Source organism: Borostomias antarcticus (assembly GCF_949987555.1).
Source record: "Borostomias antarcticus genome assembly, chromosome: 9".
In the NCBI taxonomy this organism is placed as follows: Eukaryota; Metazoa; Chordata; class Actinopteri; order Stomiiformes; family Stomiidae; genus Borostomias; species Borostomias antarcticus.
The window spans coordinates 29859965-29880725 of NC_140242.1; the positions used below are offsets into that span (position 1 = coordinate 29859965).

The following is a 20761-nucleotide window of genomic DNA, read 5'->3' on the forward strand; positions in this document are numbered from 1 at the left end:
CTGCGTGTGTGTGTGTGTGTGTGTGTGTGTGTGTGTGTCCTGTGTTTGTCCTCCACGCTCATTAGAAAGCCCCTGAGGATGACATGATAAACCACTATGACCACATTCTGTCCCCCTTTAGACAAACATAACATACAGTAAGAGGCCCTATACACCTGCAGCTGCATCATACGTATTCATTATACTAGTTCTGATACCTCCACACAGTCACTAACTGGATAAATAGTCCATTATAAGCCCATCACCCCTCAGAACCCGAGATACGGGTATCAGAAACGGCACCCGAATGGGGAAATGTATTTTGCTCCTGAGCGAAAGTCCCAACTGAATGGTGGTCAATGGGTGGTTATTCTCCGTGCTAATAACAACACTAACAAACTCCAAACTGCTTCCTGTCTGTAGGCCAACAGGAATCCAATGATGTTGACATTTGGTTGATTTTACTGACTGCTAGAACGACCAGAAGACATTTTCATGCAACAACTACTACTGTTGGGATCACTAATGTTATTAGCATAAAGGAACAAAATAGAAGGCAAGGCAAGTTTATTTGTATAGCACATTTCAGCAACAAGGCAATTCAAAGTGCTTTACATGAGACATTAAAAGCAAAGTGCAACACATAAAAATAATATAAAATGAAATGCAGAAAAAAAAAAAAATATATATATATAATTAATTAAAATAAATAAAAATAATGGACATTTAAAACAAAATGCAGGAAAAATAAAATACAGGAATAAAAGTTACAGTGCAGTGTATGAATAAATAATTATTTGATTTAATATAAAGCAGCAGCAAAAAGAAAAGTCTTGATTTAAAAGAACTGAGAGTTGCAGCAGACCTGCAGTTTTCTGGAAGTTTGTTCCAGATATGTGGAGCATAAAAACTGAATTCTGCTTCTCCATGTTTAGTTTTAACTCTGGGGACAGAAAGCAGACCTGTGCCAGACGACCTGAGAGGTCTGGATGGTTCATAAGCAGATCAGAAATATATTTTGGCCTTAAACCATTCAGTGCTTTATAAACCAACAGCAGTATTTTAAAGTCAGTTCTTTGACAGACAGGAAGCCAGTGTAAGGACCTCAGAACTGGAGTGATGTGATCCACTTTCTTAGTCTTAGTGAGGACTCGAGCAGCAGCGTTCTGAATCAGCTGCAGCTGTCTGATCGATTTTTTAGAGAGACCTGTAAACACACCGTTACAGTAGTCGAGTCTACTGAAGATAAACGCATGGACAAGTTTTTCCAGATCCTGCTGAGACATAAATACTTTAATCCTTGATATATTCTTCAGGTGATAGTAGGCTGACTTTGTAATTAGAATAGAACATAGCAAGAATTAGCTTCACGGCTAATGGACAAGTCCCGTGCGAATGAAAGCCACTACAGGGTGAACAATAAAACACACACATTTTGGGAAAAGCTGACTAACGGCAGAATAATTCTATAGTAGCTGGAATGCTGGCACAAGGTAAATGCATTGAATCAAACATTCAGAGAGTAGTTTGTATCAGGATAGGGTCGTATTCGGAGCCGTATTTGTATTGGCTTGACTTGGGTGCTGTAGATATGTACGTCGGAGCAGCTTGTTGTGAAAGCAGGGGCGGCCCGGAGCAGTATTTCACATTAAAAATAAACAAAACGTAAATAAATGAAAAGTCCGGCCCTGTCACCGTCTGCCTGGGACACCTGCTGGTACCCGTGACAAATATGAACGCTGTCAGGCCCACGGTGTCTGAGGGAAGAGCGGACAGACAGACAGAGAAAACGGACAGAGAGTTGCTCATTTATGTTAGATTATCTATAAATAAAATATTAGATATTTATTCATGTATTTCATGGAAGCATACATGTATAGAAATTTCATGTTTGTTTTGTGGTTAAAAATCTATTGGGTTGAAGATTGGGCTAGCGGCTCTGGAAGAGGCTTTGGTTAGGTCTATCTGAACCTGGGCTGTTCTCACTTTGGACCAGAAAAGTCTTAACCAATGACAATGTAATTGGACCAAGCATTGAAGAGAAGATCAGCGTATAAATATGGATATGTGGATGTGTAAGTTCTGAAGGAAGAAGAGAGGTCTGCACACTGTTCCCAAAGCTCCTCAGTGATTTATTAAGAGCGTTTCGGCCAGCGTGGGTTTCCTCAGGTTGCACACATGTAAGACATTTAATCCACACAGTCTTTATCATCTGGGATTGAAACTCAGCAATTACTAAAGACAAGATAGAGCTCTATTTGCAACGAACGCAGGTTGTAGATCCAAGACTCTCTTTAACAATCAGGCCAGCTACACCATCTGTTTTCTATCCATGTATAACCTAGAATTTCCTCATTATTATTTCATTCCAGCCTCCGTGGGTCTCTCTTGTGTCTGCTGTATGTGTGATAGAGTGAGTGTGAGCTCACAGCCTGCCTGATCTCCTCTGGATATGCTGCCATCATTGATTTTCCAGTCCAGTTCCCCCCAATGTGAACCACCCTGGCATTCCACAGTAGAGGAAGCAGCAGTCAGCCGGGCCGCCGGGACATTGTTTCAATATTGGGAAGAAAAGAACGACAACACCCATGAACCCATTTATAAAGAAGAAGAAGAGGAAGAAGAGGAAGAAGAGGCAGCCAGTTAGTAAACTTAGATTGAGACTAGAAATGGTTCTCAGAGAGCACAGACCTCTGCCCATGAATGCATGTCATGGCTCTGTGCGCGAGCAGGTGCGTGCGAGCAGGATATGTTTGGTATTTCTGCATTCGTTAGGTGGAGAGCTCTATGCCAGTCCAGACCCTGTGTCTCTGTGACCTTCCCATGTCCAGATATGGCCGTTTCAATCCCCCCCCCATTGACATTGAATGAATGGAGGTGAATGGGCGGCTCATGGACCCACCCGGTGATTCGGACCCGGTCTCAAATGTAATGGGTTCTAAGTTAGACCTATGTTACACCTCTCCATCGAGGTTCATGAAAATCAGTCTGGTAGTTTTTGCGTAATCCTGCTAACAAATAAATAAACCAACCAATAAATAAATAAATAAATAAACACATGCCACCGAAAACATGAGCTCTTGCCCTGCACTGTTGCTGGGGTAATAAGGTAATAAGGTAAGGTTGCTGGGGTAATAAGGTAATAACTGGCTCTGGGACATGTTATTCAGAGAGGGCCTGGGGGGCAGTTTCAGGGCAGACTGAGGGTTATTTTAGACCCAGCTATTTAGCCCCGAGTTTGTTTCGCTAGATGGTTGGCTTCAGACACTCAGTGGTGAATTATAGAGGAGCTAGGAGGTTATTAATTATTCAGAGGTTAAGAGAAGGAAAAGAGGCACAATTTATTAATCGTGCTTTTACCCTCCACTGTCATTGTTGAATAAAGGATAAGTGGAATCTTTCTTTTTTCTTTCTTTCTTTTTATCTCATGAACCCAAATCAATTATCCATAATAATCCCCCCCAACACTCCCTATGTGAGAGGATGTTTGCATTAGGCCTCAAAGCCCATTTTGCACTAGTTCAATTGAATAGAACTCCAAAATAGCATTGCTCCTTTGTGATTTGATATGAGGCCTCATTTCTTAGGCCCAATCACATCTGTACTATCAGTGTGTTGTGGTTCTTTAAGCTCCAGAGGCCAGAGAACTGAACAGTCACTTCAGTTGTGAAGTGGGTAAACCGAGTTGAGGCGGCAGCCTCTCAAAGTGCACACTGACAGTCATCTGGCTGCAACAGCAATTGCTGCGTTTACATGCACACTGTTTTTCAATCTGATTTAATTAAATCCGGTTGAAGATTTCGGGGTGACTGTTTATATGGGATGTGATCTAATACATTGTGGTGTTTGTATGGGAGCTGATCTAATACGTGGTGTACCCTAACCCATTGATCTTATAGCTTACTATAAATGCTTGAAACAGCACTGTTCAGTCAGTCTGCCTGCATGGACTTGCTTTACAGAGGCCTGTCAGCAATACTGAAATATTATGCTCGGCGACTATTTGTTTAGAAAGACAGTTGAGGCAGAACAACTAGGCCTTGGAGAGTAACCTTGTGAAATATGATATGATGATGGGTTTGTGGTCCATGGTAAGCTATCGGCACACACAACACAATATGGTGTCTATTTTGTGTGAAACATTCAATGTGACATTTGGATGTTTATGTTTTCATCACCCTGCGAACGTAGGAGATGTGCTGCTGATAACTGTGGTGAATCACGTAGTTACATCATCATCCTCACTCATCATCATCCTCACTCATCATCATCATCCTCACTCATCATTCAGCCCCTAGGGGCACAGGAGGAGCATGTGTGTGTGCTGTGTGTGTTGGTGTGTGTGTGTGTGTGTGTGTGTGTGTGTGTGTGTGTGTGTGTGTGTGTGTGTGTGTGTGTGTGTGTTGACTGTATAATGACAAAACGTTCATTATAAATGAATATGTATACGGTATGTGGTTTGGCTATCATCCTACTGAGCAGACCTCCGTCTCCCTCCTCTCATGGCGTCTAACGGTGTGTTCTCTCCTGTCCTGTGATTGGCCCAGGCTCTCAACGGCTTCGTCCTGGTGGTCAGCGCGGACGGGACCATCTTCTACTCCTCTCACACCATCCAGGACTACCTGGGGTTCCACCAGGTACCGTGTGGCCCTTCTCCGCACCTTCAACCACCCAGGAAGGGGGGGTCCGGAGGTGGTGGAGCGCTCATCGGCCCCTCAAAGCATGGCCAAGTTGCTCAGCACCTCACTCCATTCATAAAGGACAGGCATCTGGCAGGACAGCTTGATCCCCTCTAGGGGTCCTGACTGGCTAATAGCTTTAGTGCTACTGGGTGACAGCAAAGGGCTGCAGTACAGCTTTTAGCATACAAGAGTTAGTTTGCAAACATATCAATCAATCAATCAACTTTTATTTCAGACTCAGGTTGGTCCATAAAAAACACAGTGTGTGTGTGTGTGTGTGTACCTGCGTGTGTGCCTGCGTGTGTGTGTGTGTGTGTTTGTGTGTGTGTGTGTGTGTGTGTTTGTGTGTGTGTGTTTGTGTGTACAGAACAAACAATACAGGGAACATAAAAAGCATTGTATGCAGTGTACCTACAGTATAGCTATCTAGCTAATTCTCCAATGAGATGCTCCATTGTTATGGTTTTATATACTGTACAGTACCTCAGTGCAACAATGTAATTGATTTATTTTACCTTTGGATCATGAATAGCCATTGATAAAAGGCAGCAGCCTTTAAATAATACTGTACAGAAGAGTACATAGGATCTACTGTATGAACTGTGGGTCTGCGGAGCTGAGGCGTGACATGCAGCATCAGTCTGTAAGCCAGTGTGGGGCCTCATTAGGGGATAACCTTGTGATGGTGTGGGATTTCCCCAGCTTATCCCGGTCCTCTCTCTCTATCCTGGCATGACCTAGCTACACAGACATACACACCATGACCACACAGCATCAGGAACCACACAGCAGCGCTCACTCTGAACAGAGCAGGCATGACCTAGCTACACAGACATACACACTATGACCTAGCTACACAGACATACACACTATGACCTAGCTACACAGACATACACACTATGACCTAGCTACACAGACATACACACTATGACATGACCTAGCTACACAGACATACACACTATGACATGACCTAGCTACACAGACATACACACTATGACCACCGAGCACCAGGCACCACACCCCAGCGCTCCCTCTGAGCAGAGCAGAGCAGGCCGGCCAGGGTTGCGTGTCCGTGTCAGCTGGGAACAAGCGTTCGGGGGCGGGGCTGGACTCTAGCTGCTCAGCAGGTCCACAGGGGGAGAGGGAGGGAGAGAGAGAGAGAGAGAGAGAGATGGAGAGAGAGAGGGAGAGAGAGAGAGAGGGAGAGGGAGTGGGAGGGGCTGGCCCATTTATAAAATGCCATGAAGTGGACTCCCACCAGCAGCAGCTATGGGAGAGGGCAGCATCTCTGACCGGCTTAGTAGCCAGCATGGCAGGGTACTGGACATGCTGTATGCTTTGCACACAGAGAACTGGCTATGGCCAGGGCAACCAAACGTGTGTGTGTGTGTGTGTGTGTGTGTGTGTGTGTGTGTGTGTGTGTGTGTGTGTGTGCAATAATGTCTTTCATCATTTGTAATTTGTAATCCTCTCTCTTGGACTCTTTGACCCTTTATCTCTCTCTCTCTCTCTCTCTCTCTCTCTCTCTCCCTCTCTCTCTCTCTCTCTCTCTCTCTCTCTCCCTCTCTCTCTCTCTCGTTCTCTCTCTCTCTCTCTCTCCCTCTCTCTCTCCCTCTCTCTCTCTCTCTCTCTCTCCCTCTTTCTCCCTCTCTCTCTCTCCCTCTCTCTCTCTCTCTCAGACTGATGTCATGCACCAGAGTGTGTATGAGCTGGTTCACACCGAGGACCAACAGGAGCTCAGGAGAAACCTGCACTGGGCCCTAAACCCGCCCCCTGCCACTGTCGCCACGGTGACCCAGGACTGCCCCCCAGGTGATGCCCCCTAGCCCCATGTTACCCCCCTAAACTCCCCTCTCCAAATCAAGTTCAACTCCCAAATATGTGTGCCTCTCTGCTGGTAACAGTGTATACTGCACGCTATACTGCCTCTCACCACTAGAGGGGCTGTTGAGAAGAAGCAGTCACATGGCATGCTAAGACTGCTCTAGCTGCAGGCTTAATTACATGTGTATTTTCCCATTCTGAGGTAAATAATGAATATCAGACATGCAGAACAAAGCATCATCTGTAGAATTAGAGTTGAAAGATATTCACTTACAGCCAGGGGGTTAAATAGTGATCTGTTATGTGGGCGGGAGGGGGGGGGGGGGGGGGGGGGGGGTGTTAGCGGGGTTGAAAGGGTGCGCATGGGTGCAGGCAGTGGCAGCAGTGATGGTGGTGCTTCATTCTGATTCATAAATAGTAAATATCAAGCCTTTAATAATCTATCTTTGAAATTACAGTATTCGTGATGAAATATAATTCTAACACTTAGCTTCTCAACCCCATGCTGTGCTGTTCCACCCTGCATCACTCTCTAGCTACTGCTGGGTTGGGTGACTCAATCAGAGAATCATTGTGCTGTCTCTGTACCCGCAGACTGACAAAAAATCAGTCTGTAAACGAAACGGTTTCTGTCTTTGAGACTTATGAAGGTGTTACCCATGGCCTTTGTCAGGGGTGTATTGGCTGTGGTGTTAAAGCCTTGACAACCTGTTTAAATGCTGACCCCCCAGATATGGAGACTGACAGCAGCTCCGCCCTGGTCACCTACAACCCGGAGCACCTCCCCCCGGAGAACTCATCCTTCCTGGAGAGAAGCTTCGTCTGTCGCTTCCGCTGCCTCCTGGACAACTCCTCTGGCTTCCTGGTAGGTGGTGACACCCAGCACCCTGGGACTCATCCACCCAGCACTCTGGTACTCATCCACCCAGCACCCTGGGACTCATCCACCCAGCACTCTGGTACTCATCCACCCAGCACCCTGGGACTCATCCACCCAGCACTCTGGTACTCATCCACCCAGCACCCTGGGACTCATCCACCCAGCACCCTGGTACTCATCCACCCAGCACTCTGGTACTCACCCACCCAGCACCCTGGTACTCATCCACCCAGCACCCTGGTACTCACCCACCCAGCACCCTGGTACTCATCCACCCAGCACCCTGGTACTCATCCACCCAGCACCCTGGTACTCACCCAGCACCCTAGTACTCACCCAGCACCCTGGTACTCACCCACCCAGCACCCTGGTACTCATCCACCCAGCACCCTAGTACTCATCCACCCAGCACCCTGGTACTCATCCACCCAGCACCCTGGGACTCATCCACCCAGCACTCTGGTACTCATCCACCCAGCACCCTGGGACTCATCCACCCAGCACTCTGGTACTCATCCACCCAGCACCCTGGGACTCATCCACCCAGCACTCTGGTACTCATCCACCCAGCACCCTGGGACTCATCCACCCAGCACCCTGGTACTCATCCACCCAGCACTCTGGTACTCACCCACCCAGCACCCTGGTACTCATCCACCCAGCACCCTGGTACTCACCCACCCAGCACCCTGGTACTCATCCACCCAGCACCCTGGTACTCATCCACCCAGCACCCTGGTACTCACCCAGCACCCTAGTACTCACCCAGCACCCTGGTACTCACCCACCCAGCACCCTGGTACTCATCCACCCAGCACCCTAGTACTCATCCACCCAGCACCCTGGTACTCATCCACCCAGCACCCTGGTACTCACCCACCCAGCACCCTGGGACTCATCCACCCAGCATCCTGGTACTCACCCACCCAGCACCCTGGTACTCATCCACCCAGCACTCTGGTACTCATCCACCCAGCACCCTGGTACTCACCCACCCAGCACCCTGGTACTCATCCACCCAGCACTCTGGTACTCATCCACCCAGCACCCTGGTACTCACCCACCCAGCACCCTGGTACTCATCCAGGGCTGGACTGGGACAAAAAATCGGCCCTGGCATTTTTGGCCCAGACCGGCCCACAGGGCTGGACTGGGTGAATATTTCCTGCCGGGAAATGTAGCCCCAGTCAGGCCACTAGCCGAGCCGACGCGGTGAGATGGAACACCTTCAGTTTCGTTTTGTTGACGGGGGGGGGGGCTGCGCGATTTGTTGACGGGGGGGGGGGGGGGGGGGGGGGGTGCTGCGCGATTTGTTGACGGGGGGGGGCGGGGGGGGGGGTGCTCCGCGATTTCTTGACACCTGAAACTAACAGAGGGAGGGGTGGGGCCTACATATGATTGGGCCAGCCCAGTGTCACTATAGAGGATGGACCAATGGGCCGCTGTCCCTGCTCTATGGGCCGTTCGTTAGCTCTTTTTTTTTTTTTTTAGATCGGCCCACAAGTAGGTCCGGCCCACCGGGCATTTGCCCGGTACGCCACATGGCCAGTCCGGCCCTGTACTCATCCACCCAGCACCCTAGTACTCATCCACCCAGCACCCTAGTACTCATCCACCCAGCACCCTGGTACTCATCCACCCAGCACCCTGGTACTCATCCACCCAGCACTCTGGTACTCACCCACCCAGCACCCTGGGACTCATCCACCCAGCACCCTGGGACTCATCCACCCAGCACCCTGGTACTCATCCACCCAGCACCCTGGTACTCATCCACCCAGCACCCTAGTACTCACCCAGCACCCTGGTACTCATCCACCCAGCACCCTGGTACTCATCCACCCAGCACCCTAGTACTCATCCACCCAGCACCCTGGTACTCATCCACCCAGCACCCTGGGACTCATCCACCCAGCACCCTGGTACTCACTCAGCCCAGCACCCTAGTGTGTGTGTGTGTGTGTGTGTGTTAACCTGTGTGTTTCCTCCCAGGCGCTGAACCTGCAGGGGAGGCTGAAGTTCCTGCACGGTCAGAACCAGAGGCAGGAGAACGGGGGCAAGCTGCCCCCCCAGCTGGCTCTATTCACCATCGCCACACCCCTGCAGCCCCCCTCCATCCTGGAGATACGCACCAAGAACATGATCTTCAGAACCAAACACAAGCTGGACTTCACCCCCATGGCCTGCGATGCCAAGTCAGTACTTCTTCTTTTTTTCTGTTACTTATTTGTTAATATCATAATTTTCAGTCTAACGACAATTATATGATATTGATGTTTTTAATGTTGTATTCATCTAGAGTAATCTACAGAGTATAATTACACAACATACTGTATATGTATGTTGAATGTCTTTAAGGTTATGGTGTGGAACACAGACCTATGTGTCTTGTTGCAGGGGGAAGATTGTGCTGGGGTACACCGAGGCTGAGCTGCGCATGCGAGGTTCAGGGTACCAGTTCATCCATGCAGCTGACATGCTCTACTGCGCAGAGAACCATGTCCGAAGTAAGACCTGAGACCAAGTGAGACCAGCCTGACATGACTGCCCTGTGCCTGGGGGGGAGAACAGGCTCTCTCTCACAGGCAGAGGACATATTACAATATTATATTACTTTAATATTATAGACCAACTTCATACTCAACTTGAAATGTTACTTAAACAATGATCATCAGTGTACTTCATCTTCAACTGTGAGTATTTAACCTGCGTAACCATTTTGTACTGAAGGTGTGTGTGTGGTGTACTTCTAAAATAGTGTTTAAGGACAAAGTTGGCGACTGTTGAATTAGTCGTGTCAGAGCAGGTTTGGGGGAAGGTGACCGTGGGTCTGGCCAGGTCAGAGATGTCAGAGCAGGTTTGAGGTGACCGTGGGTCTGGCCAGGTCAGAGATGTCAGAGCAGGTTTGGGGGAAGGTGACCGTGGGTCTGGCCAGGTCAGAGATGTCGGAGCAGGTTTGGGGGAAGGTGACCGTGGGTCTGGCCAGGTCAGAGATGTCAGAGCAGGTTTGGGGTGACCGTGGGTCTGGCCAGGTCAGAGATGTCAGAGCAGGTTTGAGGTGACCGTGGGTCTGGCCAGGTCAGAGATGTCAGAGCAGGTTTGGGCGAAGGTGACCGTGGGTCTGGCCAGGTCAGAGATGTCAGAGCAGGTTTGGGGGAAGGTGACCGTGGGTCTGGCCAGGTCAGAGATGTCAGAGCAGGTTTGAGGTGACCGTGGGTCTGGCCAGGTCAGAGATGTCAGAGCAGGTTTGGGGTGACCGTGGGTCCAGCCAGGTCAGAGATGTCAGAGCAGGTTTGGGGGAAGGTGACCGTGGGTCTGGCCAGGTCAGAGATGTCAGAGCAGGTTTGGGGGAAGGTGACCGTGGGTCTGGCCAGGTCAGAGATGTCAGAGCAGGTTTGAGGTGACCGTGGGTCTGGCCAGGTCAGAGATGTCAGAGCAGGTTTGGGCGAAGGTGACCGTGGGTCTGGCCAGGTCAGAGATGTCAGAGCAGGTTTGAGGTGACCGTGGGTCTGGCCAGGTCAGAGATGTCAGAGCAGGTTTGAGGTGACCGTGGGTCTGGCCAGGTCAGAGATGTCAGAGCAGGTTTGGGGGAAGGTGACCGTGGGTCTGGCCAGGTCAGAGATGTCAGAGCAGGTTTGGGGTTACCGTGGGTCCGGCCAGGTCAGAGATGTCAGAACAGGTTTGGGCGAAGGTGACCGTGGGTCTGGCCAGGTCAGAGATGCCAGAGCAGGTTTGGGGGAAGGTGACCGTGGGTCTGGCCAGGTCAGAGATGTCAGAGCAGGTTTGAGGTGACCGTGGGTCTGGCCAGGTCAGAGATGCTGGTCACAGGGTTCGGACAGCTTTCCCACGTAATCTCCTGGATTATAGAGCGGCTTGAGCAAATCCCCCGAGCCGCTAGAAGAGAGGAAGGCCCTCAGATCCAGAGCAGCACTGGTTATACACACACACACACACACACACACACACACACACACACACACACACATGGTTATACACACCCGCTCACACACACACAGAGGAAATACCGCTGGATACAACTACTGTGTATTCAGGTTGGGTCTCATTCCAGACCAAAGGACTAGAGTTCATGGGGGTTCATGTTTTTGTTTGTTTTTTATTTAACCTTTATTCAAACGGATTTATTTTAAATCATGTCAACAGATGCATTCCCATGGGATTTGGAGAATAGCGATATTTGGTCTTATCAGCATTCAACACCAGTTTTAACTCCAGAAATGATTTCAGTAAATCAGTGAATGCAGATTGCAGTTTAGACCGTGCCTGGTCACCTGTGGGGGCTGGAGCAGACGTCACAGTGTCATCAGCGTCACAGTGTCATCAGCGTCACAGTGTCATCAGCGTTCAGGGGCAGATCACAACCTTCACCAGCCAAGCCTGGGAGTGAACCTGGACCCGGAACCAAACCCTGGGAAACTCTCTTTGTTATGTTTGTAAATTGTAAATGTATAAAAGACCAGATTGAAAATTGCAAATTCTAAGTTTCAGATTTAACTTCTGACAGAACACACAGAGATCTGTCTGTTAAATTTTCATTTTCAAATCAGCTACATGTCGTCTGGTTCAGACCAATAAATGACAGTCGTTGAATTGCTCATTGTGTGATCTACTGGGTCAAAAAAGCTCATTTAATTATGGCAGAGTGAACTAGTTCCTTAAAGCCCCCCATGTAAGCAGATGTTCTTGTGGTTCAGTGATGAAGACGGGGGAGAGCGGTCTAACTGTGTTGTTGTGGTTCAGTGATGAAGACGGGGGAGAGCGGACTCACCGTGTTCCGGCTGCTCACCAAGGACAACCGCTGGACGTGGGTCCAGGCCAACGCCCGGCTGGTCTACAAGAACGGAAAACCAGACTACATCATCGCTACCCAGAGACCTCTGGTGTACGTTCACTTCCTGCCATCCTCCCTAGTTACCGCTAGCAAACTACCCCCACCACCAAACTATCCCCACCACCAAACTATCCCCACCACCAAACTACCCCCCCTTCCAAACTACCCCCCCCCCCCCCCCCTCCAAACTACCCCCACCTCCAAACGCACACATTGAGATCAGACACTGCATTGGTTGTTTCTGCTTATATGTCAACTTTGATGATGTCATATCCCCCTAGAGAAAGGGATTATGGTGGGTTTATGATCTAAATGAGACCATATGGGGTCCATTTCCATGCAAAGCAGCTCTGTAATGCAGTATGACACAGATGCAGCGCACAATTACGTAAGATGCTGAGCTATGCACCTTCCACTTTACTCAAAGCATTGAAGGAACTGGGGTTAATTCTGCTAATTGCTAATGCTAATGCTAATGCTAATGCTAATGATAATGCTAATGCTATCTAACATACCGTTTCATGGCCTCCTAGGGAGGAGGAGGGTGGGGAGCACCTTCATAAGCGCTCCATGCACCTCCCCTTCACCTACGCCACCGGAGAGGCTCTGCTCTACCAGTCCAACCATCCCATCGGCTTCTCCGACGGCGCCCAGGGCTCCGAGAAGAACGTCGGCAAGTCGAAGAAGGGTCGAACTGACCGGGCGTCCAGGGACGGGCTGGACCCGGGCTCCCTGCTGGGGGCGCTGATGAGCCAGGACGAGTCCGTGTACGTGTGCCAGCCGGCCCTGGAACCCAAGCTGTCCTTCCACAGCAGCCTGTTCGGCGACCGGGGCGGCTACTCCGACTCGGACCCCTCCGGCCTGCTCCGCGGCTGGGACCAGGCCTCCAACAGAGGGGCGGGACTGGGCCTGCCAGAGCCGGCCACCAGCTTTGACCCGCTCCTGGCCACCCTGGACTCCCTCTCGCTGGGGGGGGCTCCGGGGGGAGTGGCGGAAGGCGACGGGGAGGGCTGCTCCAACGGGGAGCTGTTTGGGGCCCTGGAGGGTCTGGGGTTGAGCGCTGAGGACCTGGAGCTGCTCCTGCTGGACGAGCGCATGATCCGGGTGGAGATGGACCCCGACCACGTGCCCACCCTGGACGACCTGCTGACCAACGAGGAGATCCTCTCCTACATCCACGACTCCCTCGAGGCCAAGACCGACCCGGCGCCCTCCACTTTCATCCCTCCGCCCGTCTCCACCAGCACCATCATGACGGCCCCCGAGAGCACCCCCGCCGCGGCCCCCGACCTCCACCCTCTGTGCCCCCACCTCCATCCCCCCCTGCCCAGCCAGACGCCCATCCTCCAGCTGTCCCAGCAGATGCAGCAGCACCTGAGCATGAGGCCGGGGAGGGACTGGGACCGGCGGACCCAGCGGACCCAGCGCCCTGCCTACCCTGCAGCCAGCAGTCTCCCCGGGCAGAGCCAGACAGCGCCGGACAGCAGACAGTGGACCGCCCAGCACATCCTGGCCAGCTCTGGCGTCCAGGTGGACCTCTGCCACACACAGCAACAGACTGTCTTCAACGGGAAGGCCTCCGAGCTTGATGGAGAGCTCCTTCGGCGTGTGCACCACCAACAATACCTCCAACAACAACAGCAACAACAACAGCAACAACAGCAACAACAACAACAACAACAACAACAGCAACAACAACAACAACAACAGCAACCCAGAGCTCCGAGCCAGCTTGCACAGCGCCATGCCAACCAGAAGGGCCCCAGCCTCGGTGGCCTGTGTGGCGTCCCGACCTCGGAGCCTCCGGCGGGCCGGCCGTGGCCGGACTACGGGCTGAGCCAGGCTGGGTACAGCCTCCCAGGGGACAGCTTGAACAGCAGCCCCTGCCTCAGCAATGGCCACATAGCCCTTAGCACACACTCTGAGGTCGGCCCCTGTATGGATTACAGCACGACCGACGTGGATTATTCCATTAATGGAGGGGTCTATGGGGGGAGTGGGCAGCACCACTGTGGGGCAGAGACGGGGGTGTTTTCCTACCAGAGGATGAGCCAGAAGGAGCAGCAGGATGGGGGGCAGCAGCAGCCACCCCTGGCCCAGGTGCTGTCCAGCCTGACGCAGTGCCCACCCCCCAACGTCACCTTAGAGAAGATCCTGGGGGTGGGCCAGCCATACAGGCAGCTGCCTGCTCTGGACACCTACGGGATGGTTACCACGGAGATCCCTCACGACCCCAACCACGGCAAGGTGAGGCCACCCTTATTCTAATGACTGATGGCGAGGTCAATCGATGGCATTTGGTGACCATCGTTAGATCTGAAATACATGCTTCGTCATTACCTCATCTGAGGCTGCGCTAGGTCCTGAGCAGGAGTTGGGTTGGCAGTGGTTTCCTGTTTGAACAGTATACTACACGACCTCGTTCACATCCTTTATATTCAGGACCCCAAATGGACCCAACGGAGGCTTCAGAGAGGACAGTAGGGCCTCAGAAGGGGTCAGAGTCAGAGGGTGTGGACGCCGGCCAAAGTCTGCATTGTTTGCGTTGCTTTTAGGGAGCATAATGAAGCGCTTATTGTCGAATAAACATGAAGAGGAAGGGAGAAATAATGATAGTTGACAGGATTAGTAAGCGCTAAAAGGACAGGTTTGGAGCTGTCTGCCAATGAGTCATAAGAAAAGGGGTTTGATAAAAGCAGTTGGTCAGTGTTTTTTAGCCATTTGGGGTGTACTTGTGAGTTCAGTGTCAGTGGCCTGGATTTAAAGGAAAAAGGCATTTCTTGTTCTTCTTCTGATGCAACAACAAGGATGAGACCTGAACACCATGCTGCTGAACACCCTGCTGCCAGCCTGAGACATGAGACATGCCACCCAGGCTGAGGGTTGAGTTGGCGTCCTCTATTTAAAGGAACAGGATGAGCGCTGATCCCAGATCTGATGAAGGAGTCGGGACAGTTCAGAATTAACCTCAGGATCTATGACCTCAGGATCTATGACCTCAGGATCTATGACCTCAGGATCTATGACCTCAGGATCTATGACAGCGGAAACGTCAGTTAGGATAGGACCTTATTCTGGGTGCTTCAAAGCGCTGGTTTGAAATATGTTTTGTTGTTGTGGAATATATATACAGATTGCCTCATCATTATGTCTTACGAAACGATACATCTCTCAACAACTCATGATCATCTTTATTATCAAAAGTGCTGCCAACGTTACCACATGTAGATACAATCTGTTAATGGCCACTGATGTATGTCTTATGCAATGCTCATCAATGGGAAGTTATTTCTCTTCATTGTCTGCCTACAATAACCCATATTTTATCTTTCAGATGGAAAATGGCTGCGATCTCAGTGGTAGCTACCCAGCAGGCTGTGCTCTGCCCGTTGGGAATGGTGTGGCGCCCCCTAATGGCCAGCTGCCCTGTCCTGAGACTTTGCCCAGCCTGCCGGACCCTCAGGCCACTGGCTTCTATCTCTGAGCGGGATCTGGGTCGACCCGCACGGGACAGAACAGGGGACAGAACAGGGGACAGAACAGGGGACAGAAGAGGGGACAGAACAGGACACTGACCGGTCTCAACCACCCATGGACAGGAGGACCAGCCTTTTCAAACTGGTAGACAAGATTAAAAACAAAGAAGCAAGAGTTAGGCCTACATGCTTTTCAGTTTGTCTTTAGTTGGTTTGATGTGTTTGTACTGTAAGTCATTATCATTTTAAGTCTTTTGTTTACAAGATGCAGTCAGATCATTAATTAGAGTTGATTCCATCTTGAATAACACAGAGATATAGATGAGTTCTCTACAGGTTTGAAAGGATGCGTGTCTCCAGTTAGAGCACTCTGTGGTGATTAGTAGGGAGGCTTTGTTCAGACGCCATCAGGTTCACTACCAGCATCAGTACTATGTGACATTATCAATGTGAGTGGTTTCAGTCATACAATAGGAATGTAAACTTAAGATGCAAAGCTAGTGAGTTAGTGAGTTACTCATGGGTCTATTTGACTGTGAGGTTCATTTACACCTTTTGGAAAATCAAGTCTAGAACATTCTGCACTTTAATTCAGGCACCCAATGATCCCAGTAGTGTAGCAGGTTGGTTGGGTTATCTGGGTCCATGCAAACACAGCTGACTCTATTTCATGTTTCATATTTGAAGTTACTGTTGCTGGTGAACAGTATGTTGGGAGATAGTGAACAGTCAGTGTATTTTTATTATTTCAAGGTTTATTTCAGGAAATTGATGTCCTCACAGGCACACACACTTCTGTACAATTGTCAATATTAATATTTTTATTTTCACTTAAATTATCTTTTCATTGTTATTGTTGTTGATCTCGTCCATCCGGTGAGTATTTTTTCAGTACTAAGGTAAACTGTGACTTAATAACATCAGATACAGTATTTGAACTTTCAGTATTTATTTGTGTCTCACAACAAAATGTTCTTGATTTTTTTGTCATTCTTTCAGTACACACTACAATACTGTACTTTAATGGATACTAGAGGTCAAATTGTATTTGAAATAGTTCCAAATATTTATTTTGAACAGTGATAATGCTTGCTGAAGTGAAACCACTAGAATTACATGAAAAGTCTGCGTCGACATTCTACCGTCAAAAATCAAGAAATGAACCGTCAACCATCAACCATCAACCATCAACCGTCAACCGTCAACTATCAACCATCAACCATCAACCATCAACCATCAACCATCAACCTACAACCGTCAACCATCAACCATCAACCATCAACCATCAACCATCAACCATCAACCATCAATCATCAACCATCAACCATCAATCATCAACCATCAACCATCAACCATCAACCTTCAACCATCAACCATCAACCTTCAGCCATCAGACGCTGAGGAAATGAATCAGTTGTAATTAATCACAGTGGTTCCACTGCAGCTGTAGCGTTGCGTCCGACGTGAGAGAATCACAGAGGCTCATTTCCTGAGTTTTGACACCGTGCTGACAGATGCAGTGGTGCCGAGGGGGTAACCCTGACAATCACACAAGCAAATATGTGATAGCATTTCAAATATTATCTTAACCAGGTTGCATATTGGTATGTTGGTAGGCAGAACCAGTCATGAGGTTTTTTGCAGGACGAGGTCAGGTCAGAATATAATAGTAATCAGCAATGCATAACGTCTATTGGTGATCTAACTGCAGTTACAGATATTACAAACATTGAAAACCAAATGTGATTTTTTTTTAAGTCTCTTCTGGAAGGATACAGTTTGAATGTTTTATGTAAATAGTAAATGATGGGAAATAATGCATAGTTATTATTTCATCACGAAGATGCTGAAAAGAGATTTCCTCTTAGATGTTACAATAATGTGATTATTATTGCTATTAGGCTACTATTATTAATATTAATATATGTTTTAAGTTGAAATGCTATACACACGTGGTTAATGTTTTCAGAACCAACTCAGCTTATTTTACCTTTTTTTACAATGGCAATGTTTGAGATATGAAATATAATTAATATGACCTAATAACAATGTGATAAAAAAAAAGTGTATATAAAAGCAAACGAACTTTGTTTTGTGAAATGCAGGTATGTAAATAGATTGTGCGTCAATCACGGCTTAAGCACTATTTTTTAAAACACACTGCTGCTTATCAAATTCTCATGTTGACTCAGTTTTTATTGTATATTGTAAATACTTATTTCATGCCACAAAACCAGTTGGACTCTTCTGCAAATTTTGATGAAAAATGGTGCCATACTACTGAAACATTAATTTAACATTGAGAGCTTAATTTGTAGTGTTTTATGTTGTCATGTTATTTTAAGCTATTTTAACTATTCTAACAGGACAAGATGTAGCCTAGAAGTTCCAATGATAGAACATGGATGGAAACCCCTGTCCTTCAACTGCCTGTTTGAAATGTTTTATTTTGGTCCTTTGAAATAAAGGATTACAGCAACCACACGGGAACATTTGTGGAAGTATAACTTTGATAATCAATATGAGAACTGTGTTCAAAATGTGCTTTGTGTTTCGGGGGCTTTGGCAAAGAAAATTTGATCTCAGTTCAAAACAGCCAGTGAAATAACAGCCAGTGGAAGGATAAGTAAAGGGACCACGCCCTGAGTGAACTACGACCTCACTCTTAGTTCTTATTTGCTGTTTTGGTGGAGTGTTGAGCTTGGAGTTACTGAAAGGGGTTCCAGGCCCAAGCTAAACCCTTACTGTAGTTCTTACTTCTCACATGTTACACTTCACCCCCTGTGTGTGCTGAGGACTGCTTGGCATGTCTTTGTATTCCACACCTGGCAAAGCATCTCCTATAGAAACATACCTTTCAAACCCTGGTGCTGCATCGGTCCCTGGGTTAGCTGAGGATCTCCTGTGATGCTGCTGCTGCTTAGAGAGAGTGATGGAGGCTGTAGAGACGTTGAGCGTGGTGCTTAACACAGTAATGCTTTGTGATCTGTGGGCGGCCAGAGGGGGATCAGATAAGCAACATGGGCGGGTGGGGCCGGGGGGGCGGGGGGTGGGGGGGGGTTGAGTCACAATATTGTGATGACCCTTTCTCCGTGACATCATGCGTCAGCAGGGTATGTCTCCAATAATCCGTCATGCACGTGGGTCTCCAGCTTACCTTTTAAACATTAATAACCAGGCCGCTTCCCATCCATACCATGCAATATGCAGACCAACCATGCCACTAGTGCAGACCAACCATGCCACTAGTTCAGACCAACCATGCCACTTGTGCAAGTTACCGAGGTTAGACATCAGCTTGCAGGCCTGGCTGTGTGGATCTGGTTGCAGAATTCTGCTCGACTCTAACGACCAATCAAGATCAACCTGCCAGAAGTAGAAATCTGTTGCCGGGTTCCATCAACTGTGAGAGCATTTAGTGTTACATGTGCTAAAAAAATTTTTTTTAAACCTGTCTGCCTTGTATTCCCCTTGCCTCCATCAAATGAATCAGGAAACCTTAGAACTACAATGAAAGTATGGAGCTGCAGTGTAGTCAGAATTACACTCAGACATTCTCTGGCTTCCTGTGTGACAGATGGCCTTTGAACGCGTCACCTTGAATAGAAATCAAGATGAAGCAGCTCAGCTGACGGTCCCTCTTGTATTTACCAATATTCTTCTTCTTCTTCTTCTTCTTCTTCTTCTTCTTCTTCTTTCTAGGAAGTCTGACTTCCAGTGCCTGATGGTGGCACTACATCAAGCGTCTAAAGTTTAAAACTGAAATCACTTTGCAACCTCCACCAAAGTGTAGGCCCAAACAAACAGAAAGAGAGCTGGCAGGAATTATGAAGTCCATCGCTCTGTTTTTCTCAAAAACTATAAAACCTGTCAAACCCTACTCCTCCCACATTGTGGAGATGTGGACTATGTCAGGCTCTGCTTGCTGAAGGGATGGCAGACATATTGAGATAATGACCAGTTAACGGTCTGGGTCCTGTCCAGGAGGGGAACAGGCCTCGGAGCAGAACCGGAGAATCAGCACCCAAACCCTCCCTGTTCCCTCGCTGACTTGGCCTGGATGGACATTTGTTTTTGAGGAATAGAACATCTATTTTCAGCTTGCGAAAAAGATAAACAAGGTCATCCAATAGCTGAATAAGGCACCAATGACACTATTGCTGATTTTCAACAACAAAAATTATGTGGAATAGTTGATCTGGACCAGTACGGAAATATTGTATCAAGATGGTTATTTGAATTAATGATATGCAGGCAAGAAGCCCCCAATATGAAATGATATAATGGGCCTGTACTGTGCTACGATTGGGCAGACAAACATACTCTAGCAATACATTGTGGGTCTGGTTACTTATCCGAGACGTATTTCCACGGCTATCTCTGAGCTAGGCTCTCTCTCTGAGAGAAGACACATGGTCCAGGAAGACAGCACTGTGGCTGGACCAGGGGCCCATTTCATGTAAATCGCTAATTCTCCCTCCTACCCAAGCCTTAATGAGCTAGAATGTACTGAACGTTATAATGCTTCAAGCTCCCTCCCGGGGGTGGAAGATGGTTCATGTTGACGTAAGCAGCACAGAGCGCACTGCCAGCTCACCACGTTAGTCTGTCTGAATACAGTCTGAAGAGGAACTACAGCAGCACTGATTGGGTCACGGGCGTTAACCCAGTTTAGTCAGAAGGAATCAACCGCCCGCATGCTGCTCAGATGGCCCTGGTACGGACAGCTGAAGCTGAGATGATCATCCTCCCTAACGTCCCTGCATCATCCTGGTAGCTGGGCCACTCTGCAGTCTGTGAGCACCATGTAGATCATCCTGGAAGCTGGGCCACTCTGCAGTCTGGGAGGACCATGTAGATCATCCTCCCTATCATCCCTGCATCATCCTGGTAGCTGGGCCACTCTGCAGTCTGGGAGGACCATGTAGATCATCCTCCCTATCATCCCTGCATCATCCTGGTAGCTGGGCCACTCTGCAGTCTGTGAGCACCATGTAGGACTTGGCCTGGGTAAGATTGGCCTTTTTCTTTTTGCTGCTCCGTCCACTGTTTGATGTTTGGACACTGATAT

General features: G+C 48.6%; 1 protein-coding gene across 1 annotated transcript in view; it reads left to right on the forward strand.

Annotated features, from left to right (window-relative positions):
* Nucleotides 1–18109, forward strand: part of LOC311313104 (aryl hydrocarbon receptor-like) — a 35818-nt gene extending 17709 nt beyond the window's left edge. The window contains exons 4-11 of the mRNA XM_084443154.1: nucleotides 4527–4616; nucleotides 6341–6473; nucleotides 7217–7350; nucleotides 9358–9560; nucleotides 9763–9872; nucleotides 12124–12265; nucleotides 12748–14461; nucleotides 15549–18109. Coding sequence (XP_084299280.1) covers nucleotides 4527–4616; nucleotides 6341–6473; nucleotides 7217–7350; nucleotides 9358–9560; nucleotides 9763–9872; nucleotides 12124–12265; nucleotides 12748–14461; nucleotides 15549–15698 — 2676 coding nt within the window. The 3' untranslated portion in view covers nucleotides 15699–18109. The remainder of the gene's footprint in view (nucleotides 1–4526; nucleotides 4617–6340; nucleotides 6474–7216; nucleotides 7351–9357; nucleotides 9561–9762; nucleotides 9873–12123; nucleotides 12266–12747; nucleotides 14462–15548) is intronic.
* Nucleotides 18110–20761: the final 2652 nt, after the last annotated feature.